The 13142-nt window shown below is 41.8% G+C and overlaps 1 protein-coding gene across 1 annotated transcript in view; it reads right to left on the reverse strand.

The window, feature by feature from the left end:
- Window positions 1-239: 239 nt before the first annotated feature.
- Window positions 240-13142, reverse strand: part of LOC138669859 (forkhead box protein O6-like) — a 221561-nt gene continuing 208658 nt past the window's right edge. Inside the window, exon 3 of the mRNA XM_069756682.1 lies at window positions 240-3322. Within this exon, the coding sequence (XP_069612783.1) occupies window positions 1949-3322 (1374 nt within the window). The 3' untranslated portion in view covers window positions 240-1948. The remainder of the gene's footprint in view (window positions 3323-13142) is intronic.

A 13142-nucleotide genomic window follows, 5' to 3' on the forward strand; every position in this document is an offset into this window, starting at 1 on the left:
TGGTGATGTCCATGGGTTCCAGACTTAAGGCAGTGATTGCCTCCAAAGGATTTGCAACAAAATATTGAAAATAAAAATATTTTGTTTGGGTTATGTTTATTTGTCCAATTACTTTTGACCTCCTAAAATGTGGAGTGTTTGTAAAGAAATGTGTACAATTCCTACATTTTCTATCAGATATTTTTGTTCAACCCTTCAAATTAAACGTTACAATCTGCACTTGAATTCTGTTGTAGAGGTTTCATTTCAAATCCAATGTGGTGGCATGCAGAGCCCAACTCGTGAAAATTGTGTCACTGTCCAAATATTTCTGGCCCTAACTGTATATGGTAGGAGCTCATCAATGAGATGACTAGCAGAGCTCCAGCAGATAAAACCTGGTTTTATCAAAAGTACAGAAAGAAGCCCAGTATAATGACACATTGAATCAGGATCTCTGTTCCCTGCTGTGTTCATCTCATATGGGACAGCAAAATCCTGGTAACACATTCTATTAAACCTACATTGAATAGATTTCAACAGCACTTTTAACTGCATTCATTCTGTTATTTTGATTTTTCATAAAATGATTAGAAAAAAATAGCTATGTCATTCCAAAATGATCGCCACTTGTAAACATACCGAAATAAGATTTACCACATAAGAATAATTTAATGAATGTAAAAGTCCAACTTATAAATTCTTTCTTCCTTCTGATAACACATCTTTGAAACCAATAATGAAGACTGGCTGTGAGATTTGTAAAATATAAGATTTGTAATAAACCTTAATGATATGTACTTCATAACCCTCTGTCCAAGAATAATGTTCAATGAGTCGTCTTTTGAGTAGTTCTTATGAAGGAATCACTTAATAGCAATAAGTGATGCAGTGATCCTACTTTTTTTCTTTAACCTGTGCAATAATAAGGAAATTCTCAAAACCTGACCTGCTGTGATTCCTTGGGGCCCAGAATTGAGAAATGCTGCTCCAAACATGATATGTTTAAGCTAGTGTTCTAGCAAGTGACACTGTATTTCTTATATGCCCACTGCAGTAATTCATGTAAGAAATATTCTGAGATAGTGGTGTCAAAATAAGTAGATGTCATATGATAAAGTAATTCTAAGCTTTTTCCACCAGCCTCTGACCCTGAGCTGTGCTCTTTGGCATATGCCTATCTATACTAATTTCCTATACATGTACCAACTTTCACAATTTCTGATGACAATCATTTGAATTCATTTGACCACTTGACATAGCTATACCTGTAGATAAAGCACTTTTAACAAGAGAGTTGTCGAAGATAATGTGCTGGTAGAAAATGATTTCGTTCCTCCTTCTTGAGACTTGAGAATAAGAAATACCAGACAGGATGCAAGAGTAGTTTCATACAGAAGATGTAGTCTAATGGTAAGACTGGATTGAACACCTTAAAAGGGACCTAGATAATGTTATATCTCACCTTATACTGTATGTAATGACATATACAACCCAACGTTATTCAATAATGTTTCTTATACAAAGTAATAAATCGGAATCTAAACTCTGCTATTCTGACATTACAAAATAAATACACTGTCATGAATACACTTAACATAGTGCACAGGAGCTATTATTCCTTTTTTCGGGAAAAGAATTTAAAATTGCTCACCCTTTTGAATGGATATTAACTTGTCAAATTCACTCCAGAAAATGGTCAAATATTTAGTTTTGTGCAAGAAATTGTGGAACAAAATGTGATTGGGATGTAGACCTTGTTATTGTATGCTATTGAGTCAAACTGTACTTTTATCCAACAACAGCTGTAAAAAACCCCATTAGGTATTAATTTGCCATCCAATAGGAGGAATGCTCAATTAAACCATTATATATCAACCAAACATTTACTTGTGTCAGATAAATCTGTCTGATTGCCTTAAGAGAAAATGCCTTTATCCTAACATTGCAAATTGGCTTTTAATGCAATTTAGCCTTGTACCCAGCTATGATTTGCAGGCTGTGCTGTGGCAGCCATATTGAATCCTCCTTGTTGTGGCAGAGCCGAGTCAAAGTTGAAGTCCATCTCGTCATTGTCCATGAAGTCATTGAGAATGATGGATTCTACATCACATTCTAAAGAACCATTGAACATATCTAAGTCTAAGTCTGTTGGGAATCTGTCCTGATTGTATACTTGGGGATGGTGATGATGATGGTGGTGATGGTATGGGCCTTGGTATGGCCCTTCCAGTAGGCTTCCGTGTCCACCTTGACTATTGAAGTAAGAGTGATGTGGAACAGATGACAAGCCACAGGATTCAGAATTTATCAGTCCACTTGAACTAGCTAAGGCACTGTTATTAACAGAGCAGTGAGGGTTAAGAGTGAGTGGGTGATACAGGTTGTGACTTTTTATTAAATTGGCAGAGTAGGGTACTTGTCCTGAGTCACAATTGTTTAGCATGCCTGTGTTCTGCCTATGGTTACGCTGTGGCCCCAGCATAGAGGGCATACCTGGATCACTCTGCACAACTCCTTCTTTATGTCCATAGGACATGGCAGTGAGGAGATCCTGGAGGGATGAATTCCTAAATGTGCTGCCTGGAGAGAAAGCAGCTTGTTTGTTTTCTTGGATTGTCTGCATGGGTAACCGTCTCATCATTCCCATGGCAAGCTGACTATAAACTGTGCTGCAAAAACTATTAGAGCTGTTGCCTAAAGTGGGACACTTGGATGTGAATGAGAATCCAGGGCTACGTTGTCGTATAGCGGCAGCAGAGTTTACACTATAACCATCCTGGAGCTCATCCAGTAAATGATCTGAAAGACCTTCGCCCATACCTATGGTACTATTTAATTCGGTGAGTCGTGGCATTTCAACTGAACAGCGAGCATTAGGAGATAGGGCACTAGATGGGCTGGGGTACATGAGAGGAGAAGAAGGCGTCACCTCATCATCATCCAGGTCATCTGTCTCATCATTTCCCAAAATGGGTGAGAGCCTTCCACTCATATTCCCTGCCACAGGATTGGCTCTGTTGTGAAATTCAGCCCAAACATCAAAGTCATCACTAGTGTGGGAAGATGGACTTTCAGACCACTTTGCTTGTTGAGAAGAAGGACTGCCTTCTACAATTGGCTCTGGTGCACTCTGCACCTGCTGCTGTTTCTTCTTTCCTGCTTTGCCTTTTATCCTTAAAAATTTTCCACTTGTGCTGTCCATAGAGGCTGCTCTCCTCCGTGGAGTTTTTCCTGTCTTTCCACCTTCTGGGTTTAACATCCACCAAGAACTCTTTCCTGTTCCTTCATTTTGAACACGGATAAAGCGTGTATGTAGGGAGAGATTATGCCTGATGGAATTCTAAAAGGAAAAAGAAAAAAATGTTTAGAGGAAACGTATACAAACTTATGTTTATTCATTTATCCCATCAATCGCCAGTGACACAAGTACATTATATAACCAAAATGGCTGCACTTTTAGAAATCTCTTGAATACTTACACTCTATATTCAACTTATTGTAACATCGTGGTATATAATATACTAGCTAATTATTTTACATACAACTATGGCAATAAAATACATATTTCATTTAAAATTATTTCACATTAAATAGATTCTTCACTTTTACAAAAATCTGAATAATTCTGCCTGCGATGAGGAAATGACATGACTTGAATGCTGCCAATATTCTTATGTCCGTACCTTTGATCTAAACAGCTGAGCGAGGTCTCCCAGTTTGGCTGCTAAGAATACTATAGTATCAACCAAAGTCTTTACTTTTAAATTTAGGCAAAGGAGCATCTTAAGATAATTTTGACTATAAATCTTTGTAAGAATAAGTTAACGTAAAATCAATAAAAATTACACAAGTAGCCATATGTAAAATTAAACCTTAATAAATGTTATAGCAAATTATAATCAAAGAATAAAATTAAATAATTAGGAAATATGAGTCTAACACAGTATGACAATTGTAACATTTCTAAATTTGTTTTTGTTTTTTATACTTCATGATATAGAGAAGAAGAAAAGAACATTTTCAAAAATGCTCAACAAATACATTTAGCACCAAAACTGGATTTAAAAATATTTAATTTCCTGATGATACATCCCCTTTAAATATGCTATCAAACAGCTGGATATATGATAGCTTGAACTTGATGAACATGAGTCTTTTAAAAGTATTCATCCATCAGTGATCTTCAGTAGCAGTGGTACATTTCAATATGTAAGCACCAATTTATAAAGAAAAATTTGCCAGTTTTCTGACTTTAAACATCTTGAAATTTTACAACTTACGATATTTTTACACCAGTTCCAGCCAGATCTACCAAAGTGGGCAGAGATCAGGCACTTGGGGTGAGCTGAATCCTGTCTGTCAAATGTATAATATGTGCCACAAAGGTGGCATAAATGACACCAGAAATGTACGCCAGCCCCTAAAAGAGTAGCATTTCTGTCGGCGTGCACGCCAGTTGTAAAAAATGCCAAAATCCTTGAGAGGTGAGCCTCAAAATTAATTTGGCACATCTTATTCTAGCTCACCTCTCATTAAGATTGGCATGCAGTCTGTGCCATAATAATTTTTATTATCTCTAAAATAAAGTTTTGCAGCAATAAAGAGGTGGTGAGCCAGAGATAATTACTTGCTAATTAGCTTTTTTGTTATATTATCAGGATCTGCGTCTTACAGTAGGACATTGTGCATAAGCATAGAATGTGTCTTTTGACTAAATGACATTTGATATGTATAAATTTGAATTTCATGGTCTGGAAACTAACAATATTATTTAAAAGAAAAAAATATACCAGTACCTTAACCCCTTAAGGTACCTTCACACTGAACGATATCGCTAGCGATCCGTGACGTTGCAGCATCCTGGCTAGCGATATCGTTGAGTTTGACAGGCAGCAGCTATCAGGATCCTGCTGTGCCATCGTTGGTCAGAGCAGAAAGTCCAGAACTTTATTTCATTGCTGGACTCCCACAGACATCGCTGAATCGGCGTGTGTGACGCCGATTCAGCGATGTCTTCACTGGTAACCAGGGCCGCGCTTAGTAACCCGATGTTTACCCTGGTTACCAGCGTAAATGTAAAAAAACGTAAAAAAAAAAAAACACTACATACTTACATTCCGGTGTCTGTCCCCCGGCGCTGTGCTTCTCTGCACTGTGTAAGCGATAGCCGGAAAGCAGAGCACAGCGGTGACGTCACCGCTGTGCTTTCCGGCTGGCGCTCACAGTCAGTACAGAGAAGCAGAGCGCCGGGGGACAGACACCGGAATGTAAGTATGTAGTGTTTTTTTTTTTTTACGTTTACGCTGGTAACCAGGGTAAACATCGGGTTACTAAGCGCAGCCCTGCGCTTAGTAACCTGATGTTTACCCTGGTTACCAGGGTACTTCGCATAGTTGGTCGCTGGAGAGCTGTCTGTGTGACAGCTCTCCAGCGACCACACAGCGACGCTGCAGCGATCGGGATCGTTGTCTAGATCGCTGCAGCATCGCTAAATGTGACGGTACCTTTAGTGACGGAGCCAATTTGCAGCTTAATGACCAGGCTAATTTTTACAATTCTGACCACTGTCAATTTATGAGGTTATAACTCTGGAACGCTTTAACAGATCCAGCTGATTCTGAGAATGTTTTTTTATGACATATTGTACTTCATGGTAGTGGTAAAATTTCATCTATGCTACTCGCGTTTATTTTTAATAAAAAAACGGAAATATGGTGAAAATTTTCAAAACTTTGCAATTTTCAAACTTTGTATTTTTATGCCCTTAAATCAGAGAGATATGTCACACAAAATAGTTAATAAGTAACGTTTCCCACATGTCTACTTTACATCAGCACAATTTTGGAAACAAAGTTTTTTTTGTTAGGAAGTTATAAGGGTTAAAAGTTGACCAGCGATTTCTCATTTTTACAACAAAATTTACAAAACCATTTTTTTAGGGACCATCTCACAATTAAGGTCACTTTGAGGGGGTGTGCAAGAAAGAAAGTACCCAAAAGTGACACCATTCTAAAAACTACACCCTTCAAGATGCTCAAAACCACATTTAAGAAGTTTATTAACCCTTTACGTGCTTCACAGGAACTGAAGCAATGTGGAAGAAAAAAAAAACATTTTAATTCGGAACCAATTTTTTTTAGTTTCACATGTGTTAAAAGAGAAAATTAACCACAAGATTTGTTGTGCAATTTTTCCCGAATACACTGATACCCCATATGTGGGAGAGATATGTCACACAAAATAGTTAATAAGTAACGTTTCCCACATGTCTACTTTACATCAGCACAATTTTGGAAACAAAGTTTTTTTTGTTAGGAAGTTATAAGGGTTAAAAGTTGACCAGCGATTTCTCATTTTTACAACAAAATTTACAAAACCATTTTTTTAGGGACCATCTCACAATTAAGGTCACTTTGAGGGGGTGTGCAAGAAAGAAAGTACCCAAAAGTGACACCATTCTAAAAACTACACCCTTCAAGATGCTCAAAACCACATTTAAGAAGTTTATTAACCCTTTACGTGCTTCACAGGAACTGAAGCAATGTGGAAGGAAAAAAAAACATTTTAATTCGGAACCAATTTTTTTTAGTTTCACATGTGTTAAAAGAGAAAATTAACCACAAGATTTGTTGTGCAATTTTTCCCGAATACACTGATACCCCATATGTGGGGGTAAACCACTGTTTGCGACCACTGCAGAGCTTGAAAGAGAAGGAGTGCCATTTGACTGTTTCAATGCAGAATTGGCTGGAATGAGATTGGACAGCATGTCGCTTTTAGGAGCCCCTGATGTGCCTAAACAGTGGAAACCCCCCACAAGTGACACCATTTTGGAAATTTGACCCCTTAAGGAACTTATCTAGGTGTGTGGTCAGCACTTAGAACCCCCTAATGCTTTACAGAAGTTTATAACATAGAGCCGTGAAAATACAAAATCTCATTTTTTCCACAAAAATGATCTTTTCACCCCAAAATTTTTATTTTCACAAGGGTAACAGGAGAAAGTAGACCAACAAAGAAGTTGTGCAATTTGTCCTGAGTACGCTGATAGCCCATATGTGTAAATCACTGTTTAAGCGCATGGCAGAGCTCGGAAGGGAAGGAGTGCCGATTGATATTTTCAATGCAGAATAGGCTGGAATTGAGATCAGATGCCATGTTAATTTCTGGGGAGCCCCTGATGTGCCTAAACAGTGGAAACCCCCCACAAGTGACACTATTGTGGAAACTAGACCCATGAAGGAACTTATCTAGATATGTGGTGAGCACTTTGAACCCCCAAGTGCTTCACAGAAGTTTATAACATAGACCCGTGAAAATAAAAGTCATATTTTTTCCAAAATGATATTTTCACCCCAAAATTTTAATTTTCACAAGGATAACAGGAGAAATTAGATGACAAAAGATGTTGTGCAATTTGTCCTGAGTACGCCGATACCTCATATGTGGGGGTAAACCACTGTTTGGGCGCACGGCAGAGCTCAGAAGGGAAGGAGCGCTGTTTGACTTTTTCAATGCACAATTGCCTGGAATTGAGAGAGGACGTCATGTCGTGTTTGGAGAGCTAAGTGCCTAAACAGTGGAAACCCCCCACAAGTTACACCTTTTTGGAAACTAGACCCCTTAAGGAACTTATCTAGATGTGTGGTGAGCACCTTGAACCCCCAAATGCTTCACAGAAGTTTATAACGCAGAGCCATGAAAATAGAAAAATCTTTTTATTTTCCTCAAAAATTATTTTTTAGCCCACATTTTTTTTATCTTCACAAGGGTAACAGGAGAGATTGGACCATAAAAGTTGTTGTGCAATTTGTCCTGAGTACGATGATACCCCATATGTGTGGGGGAATACTGTTTTGGCGCATGGCAGAGCTCGGAAGGGAAGAGGTGCCGTTTTGGAATGCAGACTTTGATAGAATGGTCTGCAGGCGTCATCTTGCTTTTGCAGAGCCCCAGATGTGCCTAAAAAGTAGACCCCATTTTGGAAACTAGATCCTCCTATGGAGCTTATCTAGATGTGTGCTGTGCACTTTGAACATCCAAGTGCTTCGCAGAAGTTTATAACGCAGAGCTGTGAAAATTAAAAAAAAATGATCTTTTAGTCCCCAATTTTTTAATATTCCCAAGGGTAACAGGAGAAAATGGACCCCAAAAGTTGTTGTCCAATTTGTCCTGAGTACCCTGATGCCCCGTATGTGGGGTAAACCGCTGTTTGGGTGCACGGCAGAGCTCTGAAGGGAGGGAGCACCATTTGACTTTTTGAACGCAAAATTGGCTGGAATCAATGGTAGCGCCATGTCGCGTTTGGAGACCCCCTGATGTATCTAAACAGTGGAAGCCCCCCAATTCTAGCTCCAACCCTAACTGCAACACACACCTAACCCTAATACCAACCCTATCCATAATCCTAATAACAACCCTAACCTCAATACACCCCTAACCCTAATCCCAACCCTAACCATAACCCTAACCATAACCCTAATCACAACCCTAACTCTAATCCCAACCCTAACCATAACCCTAATCAAAACACTAACCCCAACACACCACTAACCCTAATCCCAACCCTAACCATAACCCTAACCAAAAACCTAAGCCTAATCCCAACCATAATCCCAATATACTCCTAACCGTAATCCCAACCCTAACCATAACCCTAATCCCAAACCTAACCCTAATCCCAAATCTAACCCTAAACCCAACACTAATCTCAACCCTAACCCTAATCCAAATCATAATCCCAGCCCTAACCCTAATCCCAACCCTAACCCTAACTTTAGCCCCAACCCTAACCCTAACTTTAGCCCAACTCACTTTAACCCAACTCTAACCCTAATTGGAAAATGGAAACAAATAAATTTTCTTTGTTTTATAATTTTTCCCTAACTAAGGGGGTGATAAAGAGGGGGTTTATTTACTTTTTTTTTTTGATCACTGTGACAGAGCCATTTTCTTCCTGGAAAAAGATGGCGGCACCCATGGGATGAAGCAGGAGGGCTGAGGAGCACTGGGAGACACTGGTAAGTATCGGGACAATCGGGTACCCTATTTCTCAGTCCTCTGATGTGCAATCACATCGGAAGACAGAGAAATTAAATGGCACAGTGGATTTTTTTTGGGCAGTCGCCGGTAAGTGGTTAATACCAGCGATCGCAACTCGGAGGTCAGCAAAAACCGACCTGAATCATGTTCTCTGGGGTCTCTGCTACCCCCGGCAGCCAAGACCCCGAAAAAAATCAGACACTGGGGGGCGCTATACACTTTTTCCACAACGTCGTTAATTAACAGAGCTGTGGTTTAAATACCCTTAACTACTGTTAGGGCTAGCGGAACGCACCGAGTAAATATAGATATTTATTATTATTGGTGCGTTCGCAGCCTGGGGTCCACTGTGCAGGAGGAACCTGCTGCTAGTGAATGGTGGCACTATTTGGCAGTATAGGCTAGCTCTATTACTTCACAGAGTACCGTGAAAGGAAAGCACTGCGCCCTGTTAGACTCACAGGAGCACAAGCTAACTGCCGAACTGATAGCAGTCAGTGGTCATGCAAGCACACAATCTCCTCACCGGAGGTGCCGGTATTCTAGGGGCTTATTTCAGCCAGGTCCCTGAACACAATCACACAATCTCCTCACCGGAGGTGTCGGTATTCTAGGGGCTTATTTCAGCCGGGTCCCTGAATACAATCACACATAACCACACTGGGGTAAAGCACATAACTTGGATTGATACTAGCGCATGGCCGTGCGGTCATGCAAACCTTTTATAGCTGCAGCAAGTACAGGACCTTCCCAGAAGGACCAATGGGAGGCTGCCAGAGAAGTTGAGCACCTTCAGGATCTTCCTAGAGGACCAATGGGATTAGCTGCAGTATCCAAGCATGTGACCCTTGATCTCCAAAGAGAGATCTTACCCTGGGCATGCTCAGAAGTGGAAAAGCAGGACTTAGTCCCAAAAACGTCTGCTCGCCACTACCCAGTAATGGCTACAATGGCAGAAGCTGGAAAGGCAGCAGTAACCCTTTGCACAGAGTCAGACTGAACGAGATGCTGGGACCAACGTCTCCACTGAGCAGACTCCACTGCGGCAGGAGAAGAATGGGAGACCGCAGCGGAGATGGCCCAAGAATCCCCCTGTGCAGAGGCGGGAACTCGACCCCTAACAACTACCGCTGTTAAAAAGGCGTATCTGAATTTGTTAAGGGGTTAAAGAGACTTTGACAAAATTATGTTTAAAGAGGACTAGAGTTAAGCAACTTTTGCTTTTTTCAGATCAAGTCGGGTTTCGCGAAACCCAACTTTGTCAAAAGTCGGGTCGGGTGAAATTGGCCAATTATTGCGAAAAGTCGGGGGCCGACCGAAACACGAAACCCAATGCAAGTCAATGGGGAATCAAAGTCGGCAGTGAGCGGAGGACAGGAGAACACCTACAGTTCCCAATTTAATGCCAAAAACATCAATTCTTATTACTTAAGCTTGTCAATCTTAATTTACTTTATAATAATAGTTAGGCATTGAAAACTGGGGGTCATTTGGCTAAAGTTGTGGGGGGTAGGGCTGGCTCAAGATTTTCGTGGGGCCAGGAAACGCAGAATACATCACGGCGGTGGAGCATGGAGAGGTAAGTATTTCAACTGTGCAAGTGCTATGATCCAGAGCAAGCAGGGGGGGGCTCACTAAATGGCACTGGCACAGGGCCCCTCATAGTACGGCGGTGTGTTTGACGGTGGGTGGCGCCTCCCACTGGCAGAGACACTTTTGCATACTATGAGGGGCCCTGTGCCAGTGACGTCACCAATGAGTATGCCTCCCTGATGAAGGAACCTGCACTTTCATCTGCACCTTCCTCTTTGCCCCTATGTAAGGTGGTATAGTATGCGGAAGGGGAACCTGACTTTCAGCAGGGTCAGATTCTGGCTGTGTAGAGTGCAAGGAGAATGTAGTGGTCTGGGTCAATGTACCAGCAGACTCATCTAGCAGTGGCTGGGCAATGGGCAGGATGAGGAGGAAACACAGATATAAACCTTAATAATAAAGTAGGCTAAATGTAGTTCAAAATTGGTAACAGAACTAAACAGGCGGCATTGCTTTGTTCAGTGGAGGACAACTGTAATGAGTGGCAGACTGTTGTGAATTCTGTTGTCGAACTCCCTCCTGTGGTCATGAATGGTACTTCGGCGAGTTCTGTCCATGGACTCCCTCTGGTGGCTGTGAGTGAAGCTGCTGCTTCTGAGGTTCCTTACACAGGTGACATGGTTTATCCTTTGGTTGGCTGCTCTATTTAACTCCACTCAGATCGTTACTCCATGCCAGCTGTCAATGTTCCTGCATTGGTTCAGTTCGCTCTTGGATCTTTCTGGTGACTTGTCTTCTCCAGCAGAAGCTAAGTTCCTGATAGTTATTATTTGTTCATTGTTTCCTTGTCCAGCTGGTTATCATGATTTTGTCTTGCTAGCTGGAAGCTCTGGGATGCAGAGTGGCATCTCCGCACCGTTAGTCGGTGCAGAGGTCTTTTTGCACACTCTGCGTGGTCTTTTGTAGTTTTTTGTGCTGACCGCAAAGATACCTTTCCTATCCTCAGTCTGTTTAGTAAGTCTGGCCTCCCTTTGCTGAAACCTGTTTCATTTCTGCGTTTGTGACTTTCATCTCTACTCACAGTCAATATATGTGGGGGGCTGCCTTTTCCTTTGGGGAATTTCTCTGAGGCAAGGTAGGCTTTATATCTCTATATATTTTCTATCTCTACGGCTAGCTTGCTCTTAGGCTGTGAAGAGGCGTCTAGGGAGAGTCAGGAACGCTCCACGGCTATTTCTAGTTGTTGTGATAGGATTAGGGCCTGCGGTCAGCAGAGCTCCCACATCCCAGAGCTTGTCCTGTGTGAGTTTAACTATCAGGTCGTGCCGGGTGCTCCTAACCACCAGGTCCATAACAGCAGACACAGTTAGTAGGCCCAAATACTAAAGTAGGCTAAATGCAGTTCAAAATTGGTATCAGGACTAAATGGGCGGCATTGCTTTGTTAAGTGGAGTACAACTGTAATGAGTGGCAGACACAGTTAGTAGGCCCAAATACTAAAGTAGGCTAAATGCAGTTCAAAATTGGTAACAAGACTAAACAGGCGGCATTGCTTTGTTCAGTGGAGTACAAGTGTAATGAGTGGCAGACACAGTTAGTAGGCCCAAATACTAAAGTAGGCTAAATGCAGTTCAAAATTGGTAACAGGACTAAACAGGTGGCATAGCTAGGTACAGGGGTGGGCTCCTCTGCTGAGTAGCAGACAGTGGTAGTAGGCACTAACAGGTGGCATAGCTAGGTACAGGGGTGGGCTCCTCTGCTGAGTAGCAGACAGTGGTAGTAGGCGCAAAGTATTAACTGGTCTAAATGGAGGCAAGGGCCCCTGAATATTTTAACTATCATCTATCATTTCAACAAATTTGTATTGGCAGTGCCATTGAAGGATTTAACAGCACAGACTACACAGTGATGGAGCAGGGAGAGGTAAGTATTGCACATGGTAGAGCACTGTTCGAGCTGGGGGGAACACTCTCTCGTGGGCGGTGGTACTGGCACAGAACCCCTCATATTACGACGGTGTGTCTGACGTTGATTGTGCACCACCACCATCAGAGACACTTCATTGTACTATGAGGGACCCTGTGCCAGTGCTATTGCCCAAGAGTCGGCCCACCCACCTGTCCAGGCAAACGGCACTCGCACGGGTGCTTGCGCCAGGTGGTGACCACGACCCTGTGGGGGGAGTCAGCCCATTTAGGGAGGTATAAAAATGGCCTATGGTGGACAATCAGCAGCTGCAAATGGAGGAATTGGAGAAGTCAGTAAGAGGAGGCCAAATGTAAGACATTTTTCAGGCAAGCTACGTGTCAGCAGGAGAATGTGGGGCAAAATAATTTGAAATCCATGATTGGTTCATTTTAATGAAGGTTAGATCATCCGGCTTTAAAAGCTGTTTTCCTACTCCCATATATAGGAGCCTTCGAGGCCTTGTGTAGCCAGACGATGACGCTGGCTCAAAACCTCCAGCCTTAGGTGCTATTGTGCTTTTGCCACTACCACCAAATGCACCACCACCATCACCACCATCAGTACCAGCTGGCAACCACCACCCACGGGCTCTTCCACCAAACTTCCTCATTTTTGAA

Source organism: Ranitomeya imitator, chromosome 3, assembly GCF_032444005.1.
Source record: "Ranitomeya imitator isolate aRanImi1 chromosome 3, aRanImi1.pri, whole genome shotgun sequence".
NCBI classification, from domain to species: domain Eukaryota; kingdom Metazoa; phylum Chordata; class Amphibia; order Anura; family Dendrobatidae; genus Ranitomeya; species Ranitomeya imitator.